This window comes from Triplophysa dalaica, chromosome 15 (assembly GCF_015846415.1).
Source record: "Triplophysa dalaica isolate WHDGS20190420 chromosome 15, ASM1584641v1, whole genome shotgun sequence".
In the NCBI taxonomy this organism is placed as follows: Eukaryota; Metazoa; Chordata; class Actinopteri; order Cypriniformes; family Nemacheilidae; genus Triplophysa; species Triplophysa dalaica.
The window spans coordinates 3,391,154-3,409,477 of NC_079556.1; the positions used below are offsets into that span (position 1 = coordinate 3,391,154).

Genomic DNA, 18,324 nt, shown 5'->3' on the forward strand with positions numbered 1-18,324 from the left:
GTATAACCTTGAAGGGCTTCACGTCTAAGCATGTCCCATTCAAAAAACCCAGTGGTATATCGGTTAGAACATTTGGTTTGTGATGCGTAGGTCATTTTTCTCATTGAACACAGGGGAACCTTAACATTCTTAGTTGTCACGTCCGGACACGTTCTCCTGCTTTGTTTGAAAAATGTTGTGATAGCAGGCTGCATCTCTGATAACCTTCTTTTCATGGTGTTTGAAGTAAGCAATGTCAATTTTTAAACAAGAAAATTAAACTGACAAAAAAGTACAGACATACATATACACAAATTTATTATATATATAAGGCACACACACACATACACATACATCCAGATTCTCGCAAACAAACCTTCATCCTGTAACAAAAATCATTCATTTTTCCAAAACGTAGAAATCTTATCAGCTTATTGGACTTTTCATGAACGTTCATAAATCACTAAATTAATACATTTTAGGAATTAAATCAAAAGTGTTGACAAATATTTGCTACAATTGCATGTATACAGAAATATACATCAAGAGATACATTTCAGCTAAAGCTATTTACATCAATAGCCATAGTAGACTTTTGTGCCAAATCAAAGCAGCTAGAGCACCACCCAGCGGTTTACACCGGTCATACATGCAGGTCATAATAACGTTGATATTAAATTATTATAAAATGTATAATATATAAATACTTTTAATAACGTTTAATACACTTACATAATGCGTTAGCAGTTATTCAAATAAATAAACAAACTATTCAATAAATAAATAATGCATGCTTTGTCTGATTAAAAGACTACATTTCCCGAAATCCGGCCATTTCATAAAGACTCCATAGTCTCTGTTCGGTGAAGGGAGGCTTCCTCTTTCACAAAGTTCATATGTACAGTTCATGAGACTCTTATCTCTGTGATGGTGATGAATGGTCTCAGTGTGCTGTGACTTCTCGAGCAGGCGGCTGGTATTTCAGTCTGGAGGAGAGAGAGAGTTGAAAGTTCATCATGGCTTGCGCATATCAGGTGTCAATGTGGAAAAGTTTGGCTGTCTCGGCATATTAAATGTCTCAGACTCGGACCATGACAAGCAAAGGGACCTACAATGAGGTTTACGGGAAAACCGACGCGCTGCCATTCGATTATTATGAGGACGATTTCGACACGTTCACGGACGGGGACGCAGACTTCTGTGATGAAGGAGGTTGTGATTGTTTTCTTATAATTCATAAATAAATAATGATGCATTTAATTGGCGTATACTTTTCCATAAGTATTCCCTTAAAATTAAAGGAGATTTTAAATAAAGGACAGAAAATGAAATTATGGTATAGACGTATTGAATTGAATTGTAATACAATAGTTTTATTAACCATAGTTATCATATTGAGACATTTCTTGTAAATATTGCTTTAATACAAATAACATAGTTAATGCATGGTTCATTTTAAAGTATTTTGTTATGGTTTTTAGTAGCAGCAATATCTGTATTAATTATAACATTTTCGTTATAGCCTAAACATGAATGTATTCAATATGTATATTATATTAAAGCAGACGTTTGTTTTGAAGTCCAGGAATAGAATTTGACTTTGTAATACAGAAATTGTCTTAAATGGATTTAGGGCTTTAGTTTTTAAGTGTAACTATATGACCTTCAGATAACATTCGCTCTTGACCCAGGAAAAGTGTCCCAGCAGGTTCATTTTAAATCAGAAGTTGGTTACAAATCATTCGGCAAAACCAGACCTCCTAAATCTGAATTCCCGTCTCTCCTGGAGTTGAATTTTTGTTTCTACAGTGTTTACTTATGAAACCCATAATAGCACTGTGCAATGCCCCAGTTAGACTGATAAATAAACACAGCAGGATTCTTAAGTCAGTATTTTGAGACTTGAAGTGGCTCTTGGTCTCTCCAAATGCAGTGCACATTCCTCGGCTGAGAGTGAACAAGGTCACAACCATCACATCAGCTGCAACACGTGATAGGAGGAGCGTAATGCCAATGTAGGCAGTGCCAGTGCCCACAAATCCACACACATCTGACAGAGAGCCATTCAATTCTTACTATACTTACTTTATAACTCTGTAAGCCACATGTATGATAATAAACAGGTTCATAACGAGAAGATACTAATAGTAGTTTATGCCCATGCTTGTAAATTTCTTATGACAAACCTGCTGGAGGAAATGAACCGATACAGTTTATTGTCAGTTTGTTTAGGGTTTAACTGTACATTTGTTTGTTTGATATCAGATTGTTGTTTTCTATAAACACAAGAGACCGTTTTAAGGCACCCTAACACTCTTCTAGAAAAAACTGAATTGACAGAAATCTAAAAACAAGGCACAATGTATGCGAATACATTTTTGCAGTTGTTTCATCTGAATATTAAATTTTGCGTTGCGTTTGTGTTAACAGAAACGTAAAATTAATATTATTGGTTAATGTCCTGGCAAAAAAGTATTTTTTGGTTTGTTTAAACAACAGTATTAAAGCGCTCAAAGGTTTTTCAACACTTAAATGAAAAGTTTGTTATTGTCTTAAAAATGTTTTTATCTGAAGGTGTATGCTTTGATGTCTGAAATTAGTTTTCAGACTAAATAAAAATTGTGCAAATGAAGAGTTTGGTTCCAAAACAACATAACAAGAATAATGTTTTTTGTGCATTTTAATTAATATCAATCGAAGTACAGTTGGTTTGTTTTGATTAAAGCCATAATAACAAAAACAAAATTACAGCTTACTTACACAATAAAACATAAAAAAACATGATAACAATTTTTTTTTTTAAATGTATTTCATTTTGGAGACAAACACTTCCAAATATAAACTCTTTTTATTATACACATATTGAACTTGGGAACTCCTAGAAGCTGCTTGAGAAAATGGCAAGAGAAAATTTCTGTAGATTTTAGGCGAAAGGTGACCATATTCAAGATGCCAAATTTTATTTTTTTTGTTTAGGTTTTTTAGTCATAGTTAAAAACTATTTTTTTCTCATAATTCCCTTTGTGATAGTCTACAGTTTTGATGCGGTACAGTTTCTATTCTTCTAAAATGCAAGACAAAATGTGAATAAGTGAGTAAGTGTTCAAAACCTTTTGACCGGTAGTCTATATATTATTGACTAGATATTCACTAGATGAAGTAAATAGAGGTTTGTTGATATGCTACTCATGGCATTATTTTTAACATTCATATTTTACAAACAAATGCCTAAAACTTGTTTTTTGGTTAGCCAAATATGACCTGATTGTGTTGTTGTGTTTGACAGTTCTTGGGTTCAGCGATCCGTTCAGCAGTGAGGTAAAACCTCGAATCCTACTCATGGGCCTGCGGCGAAGCGGCAAGTCATCCATTCAGAAAGTTGTATTTCACAAGATGTCACCCAACGAGACGCTCTTCCTGGAGAGCACCAATAAGATTTGCCGAGAGGATGTGTCCAACAGTTCTTTTGTCAGCTTCCAAATCTGGGACTTCCCCGGTCAGATTGATTTCTTCGACCCCACGTTTGACTATGAGATGATATTTCGTGGAACGGGGGCTCTCATCTTTGTGATAGACTCACAGGTATCTGTGTGTCTGTCCGTCCATCATTTTGTATTTAAGTCTTTGTAAACGCATTATTAAAAAAATCATATTTCTGTAGGACGATTATGTGGAGGCATTAAGCAGACTTCACCTCACTGTGACAAGGGCCTACAAGGTCAATCCAGACATCAACTTCGAGGTGTTTATCCACAAGGTGGACGGACTGTCGGACGACCACAAGATTGAGAAACAGAGTGACATCCATAAACGAGCCAATGATGATCTAGCTGATGCTGGTTTGGAAAGAATACACCTAAGGTTTGTGTCCTTGTAATTGTTTCAATGTTTTATTTAGATTTTTTTTAGTTGGAGCTGTGATGTGAAATGTATGATTCGTTGCAGCTTTTACCTGACAAGCATCTATGATCATTCGATTTTCGAGGCCTTCAGTAAAGTCGTGCAGAAACTAATTCCTCAGCTTCCGACTCTTGAGAACCTGCTCAACATTTTCATATCTGTGAGTAGATATTAAACACATCGTTCATGCTGTTTGACCGTCCTTCAAAGGCAGCAACGTTTCTTAGCCCAATTCTTAGTATTGGAGTTGATTATGTAATTGCTTAGTGACTTATAACAACCAATGTTTCTCTTGTTTACATGAGTTGAGGTCGACAGAATAAGCCAATTATTGACTTTCTTTGGTTTCAAAAAATTATGCATGGAAAGAGCCGAGCTCAATTTGTTAACATCGTAACAACCGTTTATATATTAACTACAGCATTGAGCTTTGCGTTTAATGCAAGCACATGTTAAAAATGCATTAGAGCTTTTTAAAGTGTAACCACACCAGCAAACTTAGAAACACTTTCATTCCCTCATCTGTCAGCCTACTGAACTCTAAACTTAGGTGCTGAACAGTACATTCTTATTACAACCATTTCATACCTGCACAAAAACATACAAAAATGTTGTTACCACTGTTTAAATTGTTTCTTATAGTGCCTTATAGTACATTTCATCATTATTTATCCCAATATTATGTACAGTAATCTCCTTTCTATCAACATATAATTGAATGATGTGCTTATTACATTTTATAAGGAAAGCAATTTATTTGAGAAATATCCTAAATATCTAAGATGTTGTTTTAACATTAGCCAGCTGGTGGCAGCAGAGGGTAAAATTAGATGTTTTGGAGATGTGAGTTGAACAATTTGTGTCTTGAAATAATGAAGCTCAAATCTCTTAACCATCTGCCACTCATAGTATTACAGAAATAATGAGTATTTTTATCCGTTCACTTTTATAGAAATCATGTTCATACATGCATGTATATTTTCGTACATTTTTATATTTTGACATATTTATAGATTCATAAGGTTCAATAACTATAAAAATAGAATATAATATAATGTATAGCTAAATAAAATTCTATTTAATAATGGATATTACTTTTTAGATAACAATATCATTTATTAAGTTAAATAAATCACAGTCAGTTATTTTACTATTGTGAGAAAGGGTTTTATAGAGTTAGATTGTTGTTATTCCAAGAAGAGTATTTGCTGTACAGTTCATTGTTGGTTGCGTAATTCATTTCCACTTCAAAGTGTTATAAGATGTGATGTTCCACTGCATTTCTTCTTTAGAAAAGCACCTGACCTCTAACCCCAGCCTGTTGCACTCTTATTGCAGAACTCAGGGATTGAAAAGGCTTTTCTCTTTGATGTGGTCAGTAAGATTTACATAGCGACAGACAGCAGCCCGGTGGATATGCAGACCTACGAGTTGTGTTGTGACATGATAGATGTTGTTATTGACATCTCGTGCATCTACGGGTGAGTGACACTGAGAACACACTAATTCAGTCTTCACAATTACATGACATTACTTGGTCCCACATGAAACCGCGTGCATATTCCTTTCAAGTCCGAATCAAAGGTTCTTTGCAACGATGCACATGCGAATTAAATTTAGCATGCAAAGATTTCCCTGCAGCCTTTACTGGTTGTGTTCCGATGTTTGGTGGATTAGTAGTATGTAACTCCAGGATATGTAAACAATGGCTGTAAATATTTAAAGTGCAGAGGTTGGCACCTCTGGCACCATCAAGTGCGTTTGTCCTATGATTCATCGAGTCAATGAGGTCTCGGTAGGTGCAGAAAGGCAAGCCTGACCCCGAGCCGCCCAGCTGTCAGTTCACGGTGGCCTATAAAAGCAGATGAGCCACCTCATCACCATCAGACTCATAGGAGAGAAGGCAAAGGGTCGGACCTTTTTAAATTGTGGTCTTAGTCTATGACTTCAAGCCATGATTTACTCTAAAAGTAGTCATATTGAATTCTTTGTGTTGTGATTGTGGACTATATTGTGATCAGGTATGTAGCAGAGACAGCATACGTGAGCCATTCGATCGGTTGATTTCCCCCAAATGTGTAAAAACTTGACTCTTTGACGATATCGAAACATTGCTCATCCAATGGTTTTGACGGGGCTGTCTGTTTGTCCAAGCAATGGCAGATGGAGCAGTGGACCTATTCAAATACAATCAATGTTATCACAGTTCTGTATGGCAACGCTATAGAAATGAAACACTTCAGCTTTAAAGATGACTGATTTGCCATGTTTGCATTGATCAACATTCTCAATGTGAGGAAGCCTAAATTACACCCTTTATTATGTCAGCTCTTTTTATTCGCCATCTTTTCCGCAACTTGAAAAGCATCATTGGAGTGAAAATATTTATATATTTATATCCGAGCATAATAGCGTCAAATTGTTTTGATATAAAAGCAGGAGATTATAACAGGGCATCAGTTCATTTTGATCATTATGAATCAACATCTGTTCTGCGAGGCTAAATTTAAAGATTATTTTTTGCTGTATCCCGTCTGTTCTTAAGCTGAAGAGGGGAAGAGACTTCCTGATGCAACAGCGCGCCTCTCTTGAGTTTTTAGGCAATATGCCAGAACTGTTTATTAGCATTTATCACTTTCAAAATCAAAGCCGTTCACATCTGTTTTTCCTAGGTTGACTGGGGATGAGACAGGAACTCCTTATGATAAAGAGTCCATGGCCATAATTCACCTGAACAACACGACTGTCATGTATCTTAAGGAAGTCACCAAATTTCTCGCTCTGGTGTGTTTCATCAGAGAGGAGAGTTTTGAGAGGAAAGGTGAGCACAACCTGAACCGACCCGCCTTATATGTGACCGGAGGATACTGTAGTTACAAAAAAAGACGATTTAACCTCACGTCACCTGTATAGGACTCAAAAGGAGATATTTTGAAAAGTGCCTCAGCGCTTTTGTCCATCTACAGTGGAAGTCAAGGGGGCGATGTTGTTTAGTGACAAACATTTTTTCAAATATCTTCCTTGTGCGGAAGAAGAAAGAAAAGTCACAGGTTTGCAATGACATGAGTGTTAATAAAAAAAAACATTCTTGGGCAACTTATCTTCTTAATATCACTTTTAAAGGAGTCATATGACACGGCTAAAACAAATATTATCACAAACAAATTTTTTTTTCTTTTAGATGTAATTTAATGTGTATACATGATTTATACCGTGCTTGTTTTGTATCTCCTCTTTGCCCCTCCTCTCTTAAATGCATGGATTTTTAACAAAGCTCATCATTCTGAAAAGCGAGGTCTGCTAGGATTGGCCAGTTAACCAGTACGTAGTGATTGGTCGAATAATGCAAGCTTGTGACGGAAATCTAACGCCTTTCACCATATTTGGAACATTTAGATAGAATGCATCTTTTGTTACGACACTTTAATTTTACCTGTCTAATACATGCATGGGCAATTTATAACACATCAAAGACACAGAAAAACACGTGAACCCTTTAATTTTCACTGCTAATCTAACATCACCGTTACTATTTCTGATATTTAGGTTTATGAATTGGAGTATTTAGCTTCTGTTTGTAACTCATTCTGTACTTTTTGTGCTAAGACATCTGAAGTCTGCTAAGTCTGTTACTACCCTTCTAAGTGATGAGACTTTTTTCTTAATAGACGATAAAAGAAGAAATCCCATCGGGTTACACTTAAAGAACCGAGTCATAGAGACTATGAGGCTTTTGGGGTGGGCTCTTTTGAATTGGGTTAGTAGGAAACAACCCAAAATTTTAGCAAAGCACAAGAATTCCTACATTAATACAAAATCATGTCTGTGAGTTTGACATGGCCCTTCACACATAGTTTCCAAAGACAATGTGAACTTGTTTTTAATTTTCTCCTCATAGTAATATGCACACCCTTACTGATAAAATAGCATGTTAAAATAAAAATAGACACTAAATAATAATGTTTATAGTAATAACAAACAATTATTAGCAGTTAAGTAATAATTCCCTCTGTAATTTAACTATAACAGATAAAGATTGAAAAGGAATAATAATGATCTTTCAGATTTTGCCTATACAGTAAACTGTTTTATCATTTACAGCTACATGAAAATCTGCTGGTTTGAGCTGCACTGAGACGATGTGATATTTTGAGAAATCCTTGGCTGTCTAATGAAGATTAATATCCATGCACGGGACCATTAGGAATGTGTCGCGATCTAAGATATATAAATACAAATGTCGGTATTACATTCAAATGCGTGCAAATCAATCCAGAAAAAGTTATAAAAAAAAAGTTAAAAAATCTAAATCTGAACATGTCTTTCCCATCTGAATCCACCACCGCTTATTTTGGAGAAGGGCTTTATACTTTAAAAACAGCCTTTTACTTTTTTCTGTGCGGTGGTTAGCAGGGAGCTTTTTGCTTTACATGCATGTTCTGTGCAACATAACGCAATATCACATCATTTACATGTTAAACATTCCCTGTTTCAACCTTCAAGCTAATAGAGCTGTTGCTATGAACCTGTATTCGATATTTCTGTTCAAACTTAATATTTCACTATCTCTGCCTCTGATGACATCAATCAAGCAGTGTTTTACACCAGCTTTTTAAAGATTTTCTTCATGTCGATGTTGGTAAATGTTTCATGTAGATTTTTTATCTCTGGATCAAAGTGAAGTGCCGTCCCGGTCCTCTCAATAAAACAAACACTGTTGTTTGTCTGCCTGCGTGGCAGCAAAAACTTCATTCAAAGTACGATTGTGCAGCGATACAATTGAGGAACCGACTGATCTTCCTGCTGCTTTCTAATTACACACTTTTTGTGTCGCACAGGACTCATCGACTACAATTTCCACTGTTTCAAGAAAGCCATAGAGGAGGTGTTTGATGTGCGGTTACAAGTGCAGAGAAATCGCAAGCTTCTAAACCAGAGACGCTGGAGCAGACAGAAGGTGCCTAATGGATCTCAGTTGCATCCCCATTGAAGAGCAGTGGAAAGCTGTCCAGTCTGTTGCCGTGACTCAGAAGTGAAGGATTCACGCAGACTTGATTGTTCGCTTGTTCTGAAGGGCCACTTACTGCTCTACAGGAATCCAGAATGTCAATACACACCACATTGTGTGTTCAAAGCCTTGCACTGCTGAACTTATTCACCCATGTGTTAACTGTCTGCGAGGAAGAAACCTTTTTTTTAACAGAAGGAGGCCGTTAATAGTTTTCCACAAAATCTAATGCATAGTCGGATGCATCAGATAATGCTGATAAAGTGCTTTTTGTATATAGGCACAACAGCTTTTACAATATTATAGTAGCAAATGTGCATTGTAAAACAGTGGAAAATTTAAAGATGCAATGCACCTTTATTGCAATATGTGTTTGAAACATAAAACTGCAACCTTACGTACTTATCTTTACATGTGTTGAAGTTAAATAATGTACCAACCAGCGAAACCATCCAGACACCACACATTATAAATCTTTATTATAAGATGAGGAGAGAACTCCTTATACTTATTTTCTTTATTTTTAAAAGTTTACACTAAAAAAGTAACTGATCAGTGCACATTTAATATATATATATTTAGATTATTTTGTTAACCCCTTGATCAAAAAGTTAAGCATATTTTTTCTCTCTCCTGTTTATATGCAGAGTAAACTATAAGTAAGCCATTTGTCAGATGAGTGTAATCCTTTTTGTAAATTGTTACAGCATTTATGTTCAGAAAACAATCATGATGTGTGTTTGACTTACATGCATTGTTGTGCATGTTAATTGACATCAAAGTAGCGCAAGAACGACTCAAAAGCTTTTAAATTCACAATTTTCAAGAATTTGTGATCTTTTTGGTCTGCGACTCATAAAGTTTAACACGCATATTCTTTTCACGATGCTAGTGAAACCTTTTTTTAGGGTTCAGCAATTTTCCTTTTTGAAAGTAATAATAAACTCAGAAAAAATGGTTTTCATTACCCCTGCAATAATTCTGTATTTTACTCCTTTGATAGATATGAAAAAAATTATTTCTTCACTTGTGCAAAAACATGTCAGCAAACACAACAAAGTAACAGCAAAGAGCATGTAAATAGTTGCTCTTCATCTGCATATATGGTCTACAAGCACAAAAATGAATACTAATTTGCTTAACATTTATTAATTTTAATGAATATTAAAAGTAATTTTGTTCTCTTACTTTGTCATAAATAGTATTTGATAGATTAAACTACAAAATGAAAAGCAAGAAATCACGCATTTACTCAAACACACTTCGTTCTCTGCCGTCACAGGAAGTGCGTGGACACGCCTACGCTCCGGCGCCTAATATCATGTAACTGATTTCAGTGGCTTGTGTGTTGTCAGGGGTTTAATGCCTTTGCAGTGGGCGGCGTCTCGCTGTGGGGTTACAGCACCAGCACTAATCCCAGGGGATACCTTTGCCTCGCGACGCTGGGTAAATCTCATGAGGTCAGAGCCGATTACGCAAGAGCTGCTCCTCTGTGGACGCACACGAAATCATCTGTAGTGAAACTACAATGTGTTACGTAAAACAATTTCATGTTTAGTATTATAATCTCTATTAGAAGGCCGAGCACTATTTACTCGGCAAGAACAGGGACCCATCTGTGAGTGAGGGCTCCTCTCATTAGAGGGTAGTAAAGTTGAAGGTACCACTCTCTTGTGAGTATGTTAGAATATGGAAAGGGTACATCATCATTTTGAATAGCTATGTTGCTCTGTCAAACCGAGAGTCATTTAAATCCATCACTCTTGGTACTCGGGCACATCTAGTCAGCAGCGAGTGAAAGGACCAATCAGAGACTGGCAGGGTTGATTGAGGCTGTCATTGAGGATTAGATTGCTTCACAACCAAAGCTGTCTTTTCACATTAAGAAAAGGCTTTAAGGGCTCTTCACAAGAGCGTCAGAGATTGGGTGAAAACAGAACAGCCTTCGTGTAGCTCGGTCTGTAAGATATGAAGTACAGTACATGTGGTGACACTCATTTTCTTACAATTTTTTTAACTACTAGTTTCTACTACAACCTGTTTTCGAAGCATCACTCTTTTATGTAAATAATGTATGAAAAGCAAACTTTTTTTATTTACGCATTTTTAGCATACATTTACATTTAATCATTTAGCCGATGCTTTTATCCTAAGCGACTTACTCAACTCAACTCAACACAACTTTGTTTATATAGCGCTTTTTACAATTTCCATTGTTACAAAGCAGCTGTACATGAGACATATTGACTATAAGCGAAATAACTGAAGTCATATAACTGTAAAAACAAGAAAAAGGTGAAAACACAGAAGACAGAGATACCCACATACAAACGCTCCACACACACAAAATGCACACAATATACACACATCGACATAGACACACACGGACGGACACGCAGACACACACACACAACACGCACAACAGACAGACACGCACGCTCGCACCCACAGTGAAAGCACACATTTAAGATAAAGGAGAGAGAAACACAGGTCAAATATTAAACAGACTATACATTTCTATATGCAATATTAATTATGTAAAATTCTGAATTCTAAAGTGGCCCCCCCATCCAGGCAAATAGTGCAAAACAGTATGCAAACGGTGGCGAGGAACCCAAAACTCCAATCGAGATAAAAAAAAAACGTACCAATGAATTAAACAATGGAAGCAATTGGAACAACATAAGGATAACGAAAAACAATAAACCCACAGTATACAGAGCAAGTTTACTATTATTTTTTTTAAAGAGAAATAGTAGAAAAATGAAAGAAGTCAGACTTAATCGGTCAGGTGCTGACGGAAGAGGTGTGTTTTCAGCCGATTCTTAAAGATGGCTACAGAATCTTCTGATCTTTTAGCAGTGGGCAGATCATTCAACAATTTTGGAACCTATCCACCGAAGGTTGAGAGAGATTTTTTTTACCTTTTCGGGACGCCACCACAAGCATATCAGAATAATTTATAGCAAATTATGAAAACGTTCATAGCTAATTATTATGCACGTCAACTTTTTATCTGTATCATGTGTTAAACATTAGCCTATGCATTGAATAAAATGAGAATTGATTTAATGATATTCAGAAGTGTTTATGTAATCTTATACACTGATGTTGATGAAAGTTAATCAAAAGCATTAACCAGTTCTTTCAGATAAGCAAATAAATGTAATTCTCTAAAAAGATTTCATCAAGCCGGGTTTTAGTCAGTTATGCATTTGTGGTTCAACAGCAGGAAGTCCAGAACATCTTCAGATCCAACGTCTCTTAAAAGTAATCTTTGTTGTTGCATAACTTTTGCCCCCGATCAACAGCCCTAGATTCTGAGAGGACAGCCCAGCTTCCATCCTGCATAGCTTTGACCTTGCTGTTTTCCCAACGGAATGAAAACCGTTGGAAAAAACACGACGGATCTGACTTGTGAGTTTACCTCCCGCTGACACATGAATATGCAGCCCGAATATTATTATTAACAATTCAGAAGTGCTTCATTAAAGATAACTTATCATTTAGACTCACAGCATCCAACAAATCTAAGAACCATTTCGTTTTCGAGAACTGAGGCAAACGTATGATGTAATCATCATTTAACAGTTTATTCACATTTGTGTAACCTACTTTCAAATTTTACATTATTTACAACCTTCATGGAAATGAAGGTAGAACCATAAAACGTTTAATGCACTTGAAGTAAACACATTATTGGAAAGAGACCAAATGTCTTTGTGTTTTTTTTTTTTACTGTGTATGATCTCATATAGGCTGACAAAACTATAGACCTTATTTGAGCATCAATTGACAGACATCACAGTGTTTCATGTTAGGTACAAAAGTAATGAAGGCTGTCTCTTCGTATCCTTTATGTTCAGTGTCACATGTTCCTCTGGTTTAGATCTGTTGTCACATAATACTTGGTACAAAATATTCCACTTGTATCCAAGTTGATTGTTGCAAACTACAAATCCACATAAGAACTGAGACCGTTGTCTATATTTAACCTTCAGCAATGAATCATTTTTCTGAAGTATCTGTCTTGGGAAGACAATATCACCTCTTGTTGACAACTTTTTATGTTACTTTTATTTCTTTGGAAAATGTATTAGTTTTAAGTTTTAAGATAAGTACAATTTTAGATTTGTTATGACAAATTTCAAAACCCAATATGGCCTGTAAAAATATTAATATGTTCCTCTAATCACAGAATGACATGTTCAACTTCCCGGTTTCGTTTTGCTTTTTAAATATGAATTTATTTCTGGATAAACGGATGATTTCTTATTCTCTCCTCAGGCTTGATGCTGCTTTTGAACAGCATGTTTCCTTCACTGGAGTTTGTTTTATTGCACATGAATAAGTAATTAACTCTTAGTATTCATTAATTGTTATATAACTGGTTTATCTTTCTTTTTGCATTTTGTTATGCCGAACTCGCAGTCATTTCACACTCATTTATCTCTCTGATAAACTCTGTTATCAATCCGATATCTGATTTGTAAAAAAAGTCTTTCAAGCTAATTGGAACCTTTTTATGTCATGTTAAGTGTTTCAAGAATGAAAAGTCCTATCCAAACTAATCGTCAAAAGGGTTTTTTTTGTGGCGGGGGGCTTTTTACTTTTATCTATAGGACAGTGGAGGCAGACAGGAACATGGTGGTAAGACCGAATCCGGGTCCCCTTGAGCCAATAGCTTACGTTTATGTGTCTCGAGTGCTAACCACTGGGCTACCGCTCTGACATCAAAATGATTTTTACGTAGCTTTCTGGAATACTGGAGTCTGATTGGTTAATGGTGGCATCCAGGGGTCAAATATTTTTCTGTGCTTCATTATGTAATTATGCTGTGACCCTTACATCCCTCCACAGTCCCATTATTCACTCAAAATAATTCAAATTTAAATCACTATTTTATGATTGCAGCTAACACTGCTGTTTTCACATTTAGTCCAATTTCACAATTTTTCAGAAAATGTAAAAAACACTTTAATTTTAAATGATTTAATCCTTTTTTATTGGTTAGATTTGCAAAACCCAGTGACAAACATACAAGGGTGATTAAAAATAATGATTTGTGGTAAAAAATAAAAATCCCCAAAAATGGAGATAGGGAGTTTGAGAAGGACAGCAGCGACACAAAAGTGACATATTTTGAGTTTTGCTATCTAGGCTGTGGTCAATGGGCTGTTTTGGGCTGGTTTTGATAGGAAATTGCGTTATGGTATTAGAATTGTACAGTATACATTAAGATAAGTGATCTGCGGCAAACATAATGTCACTTTTCTCAATGTCTACATTATACATGCATATTTATTATGATTGTACAATTGAAGTGTTTTCCAGCGGTCTGAATTGAAAGAATGTTTCAGCTCCCATCATCCAAGGAGGATATGAAACTATTTTTAGAGATCTCACCTGTGTGCATGAGCAGTGCCCTTCAAACCTTGTCACTTTGCCGGTATGCCAGTCTTCATTTAGACTTGGACAATGTGCCCTTAAATATAGCTGACACAGCAGGTTTGACAACTTAAAAAAGCACAGAGGAGAGCTTTGTTTACAATTGCATTTTATCTCTCCGTTTTGATTTGCAAACACTGCAGCACAAAAGCGCTGGCTGTGCAGGGGACAGATTTATCCCTTTAATATGAGAGGCCTGACAAACTTTTACGTAACAGATCCTTTAGAGACACACTGGCTTTGCTCCAGCTCAGTCGCCGGCATCAAGTGGATATGGAGCTGGGGCGTGGCAGCGATGAATTGCTGTGAAATCCCAGATAAGCTGAGTTTCAGTGGCAGGAGAACCGGAGTTGAGATAAAGTAGGAGGACAAAGGCATGAAAAAAACGAGCCATACCATCTGCTGCTGTGGCAGTGGTGGTAAGTCAGACTTTCAGGCAAGACCCTGGATGGATATCCCCCAACCCTCCTAAATAAGCTGGTGGGTTTGTAAAATCTTGGAGAAACTGAAAGTGTTGCTACAGGCTGTGCACACATCAGTATAGCACTTTTAGGGAAATGATGCATATGAATCTTATTTTACAAGTTTGAAATGCTCACATATTCCATTCCATTCCATTTTCTACCGCTTATCCGAACTACCTCGGGTCACGGGGAGCCTGTGCCTATCTCAGGAGTCATCGGGCATCAAGGCAGGATACACCCTGGATGGAGTGCCAACCCATCGCAGGGCATGCTCACATATAAAACGGTTAAATTATAATAGGCCAAGATTATGGAAGAACTACAAAGTATTCGTTTATTTTTAATAATTCTATTTTACTGTGCACATAGCCTAATTTATTTCTTTAAAGGGCTAGTTCACCCAAAAATGAAAAATGCGTTATCATTGATTCAACCTTAGGTTATTCAAAACCTGCTTAAGAATCTTTATTCTATAAACAGAAATAAGATATATTTTTAAAAATGTCTCTATGATTTTTTGTCCATACAATGCAGTCAATAGGGGCCATTCCTGATTGGTTACCAACGTTCTTCAAAATATCTTCTCTTGAGAGCTGCAGAAGAAAAAGTCTTGCATTTGGAATGACAAGAGGGGGGACACTGCATTTTGACATATTTACTTCAGGTCTATTATGCATGAGTCAGAGAAACGTGAAATTGCATTCGTCACGTTGAGGATATTCTTCTTAACGGATGCAAACGCATGCAAATTTGCATAAGAAATTCAAGCAGTCTTACTGTATACAGATAGCCAAACATAACAAGCTGCCTTCTGTCTGATGTGAGCCCACAGAAAACAGGAATAAATTACAAATGGGAAGAAACTGTGGGCACTGGCAACATGCCTGTTGACTACTAAAGCGTGATACTTTCTGGGTCTCTGGGTTGTTCCTGTCAGTGCTTATTACATCACTAAATCAGGGCTGGATCAAAAGAACATGGGACCTTGAGGCGCAAACATCACAGGGCCCTCAAGACTCAAATCAATCCACAAAAAAACAAAACGTAACTTTTGTGCAATTGCTTGTCTTTTGCGGTTACAAGCAGTGGATGTGAAAGGTGGGCTGGTTGATTTGGAGAGGTGCTCATTTTAGCCTGCTGGCGCTGAAATTATAATCCCACCCTCTTTGCGATTCGCCATCCAAAACCAAACCTCCTCCAAAAACATGAATGTATATCATAAATCCACGTAACGAATAACAAAGTTAATCCATTAAATGAGCGTGCTGATGACGTATAATGTCTGCGTGAACAGGGTGTGCAGTGGAACGCAAAATACGTTGGCTGAAAAATAATAATAACCAGTCACAGCGTTCGGCCAGAACTTTTTTATTGGGCGAACGTTTTTTGGTCCTACGCCTTTCACAGACGACATATAATTGCAAAATATCATTTGACCACTAAACTTCTTGATTGCTAACAGGATGTAAAGGGATTTCCAACCAACATGACAAAAAACATTTTTGGACAGGATCACCCACCCTGCCTTTAATGGGTCCGTCTCACACCTGTCCTGTCATTCTTACCAGTGATGCTGATTCTTTATATTGCTTTTTCTAATAATCACGTTTTTGTATCATTAACACATTCCAAAATCATCCAAATTGAACACCTCTTACAAATTCTCCTGAGATCAGGTTGGTCTCATTGCTTGGGGCCGGCAGGAGTTAAAGGCCACCTGTCCATATTGCAGCCTTGCAGGTTCATAAGCACAGGTCATTGAATGGTTTGTAAACAATTCATAACACTCAAAAGAAAACACATCAAACATAAACAAGAAAGTGTGATAGGTAGGCTATATTATGAAGTGCACATATGCATCTGCTTTTCCTGCCAGTGCAAGTGTTGTTACGCCAACAAGCAGTGCATTTCACTTCTGCATTACAGATTTAAAGCATACACACGCGGAGCTTTTTGAGGTCGTTGTGTCTTCCTAATCCCTCTTTCCTGCAACAGCACAGACAGATGTGGGAAACGCGCACCGCTCACGCCATGTGTTGAACGCTGCGGGTCCGCGCGCTTCCGAACAGCTGTGCGCTTGATAACCAATGACAAACACAAAACGCGGTGCGGAACTGGTGCTACGCTTAGCGCTGCTTTTTAAACCATCGACAGAACGCGCATGCCGTAGAGATGAGAGGGTCAGAGATTCCTGCGCTTTGAACGAAAGGATGCTGCATCCACCGAGCCGTCGCGTTCACGGATTAAACTGGATTCCGGGACGCACCTGTAGATTTTTCACCTGCTGTGCATGATGCCTTATCTGAGACATATACTGGTTTTAGTGGTCTGTCTGGACTCGTTTGGGGAATGCCGAAATAAACACAACACGAGAGAGAGGAGGTGGACGGGTCCCGTGGAAACTCAGAAGCATGGCACGTAAGTGGCATTTAAAGACACTCTTGGGTTGTCATCAAGGCTGTGTATAAACTTGACAATGGTGAAATGTGTTGGAACATTAAAATGATGATGCTGATATGATATTTATAATGATGGGGATGAGAGTTAATGTGGAAATGATATTGAAGATGACTGTCTGTCAGTCACCATACTGATGAAGATAATTTTACAAGTGGTGATTGAAACATTGCGACTGAAATGATAGAAAAGGAGATAAACACAAAATTGTGTGAATGCGTAGACATGTTTTTCATATTTTCACTAAAATTGAGGGTGCTACAATGCCAAAGAATATTTTATTTTTTGGCTGGATGCTTCCATAAGCAACCTTTAACATCCAGAGAACCTTTCTGTTTCATAAAACGTTATATAGTGGAAATGAAAAGGGTTCTTTATACTATTTTTGGGGAACCAAATAATGGTTCTTCTATTGCATTGCTGTCAAGAACCTTGTAGCATATTTATTTTGCATATTTATTTGATATGCATTTTCACGAATTATTCTTTTTTATGTATCACATCGTCTAAATTAACATTAAAACTATTATTTGACATAATCAGTAGTTTTAAAAGAACATGCATATATTTATACATGTATGTATGTATTTGTGACCCGTGTGGGGTTTAGCTTCGAATTTTAAGGCGAACTGCTTAAACAACACAGTTGTGAAAAAGAGCTAACACATTTCATAATCATCCTTCAAAATGACCAAATATTGACCGATTTTATCGACCTGACTGATATATAGACCTGTCATCATTTACACACATGTAAGAATGATGATAATTATATAAAGAAGATGTCTATGTGGTGCTGAGGAAAGGTGACTGGTGGCATCAATTATCATCATGTGAGTCCATCCCAGTTCCATCACAGACTCGTGTTTCACCTTTATTAGCCTGATGACAAACAGAGTCCCAAAAATGAGGCCAGAGGCGGGTGCGCAATTAACGTGACCCAGACAGATGATACAGCCACTGAACCGAACGCGTATCATTGGCGTGCCTGAACCAGCGCTCCTTTCACAGATAAACAGCCATGTGTCACAAGCATGTTTCACCCATCTGCCGAGGACCGTACGCTGG

General features: G+C 37.0%; 1 protein-coding gene across 1 annotated transcript; it reads left to right on the forward strand.

Moving 5' to 3' along the window:
- The first annotated feature begins 858 nt into the window (after positions 1-858).
- rragd (ras-related GTP binding D) lies at positions 859-10,074 on the forward strand. Its single transcript, XM_056768816.1, has 7 exons — positions 859-1,191; positions 3,266-3,561; positions 3,641-3,840; positions 3,925-4,039; positions 5,218-5,360; positions 6,552-6,700; positions 8,718-10,074. Exons 1-7 carry the CDS (start codon positions 1,053-1,055, stop codon positions 8,867-8,869), a joined length of 1,194 nt encoding a protein of 397 aa, XP_056624794.1. The 5' UTR covers positions 859-1,052; the 3' UTR covers positions 8,870-10,074.
- The last annotated feature ends 8,250 nt before the right edge of the window (positions 10,075-18,324 follow it).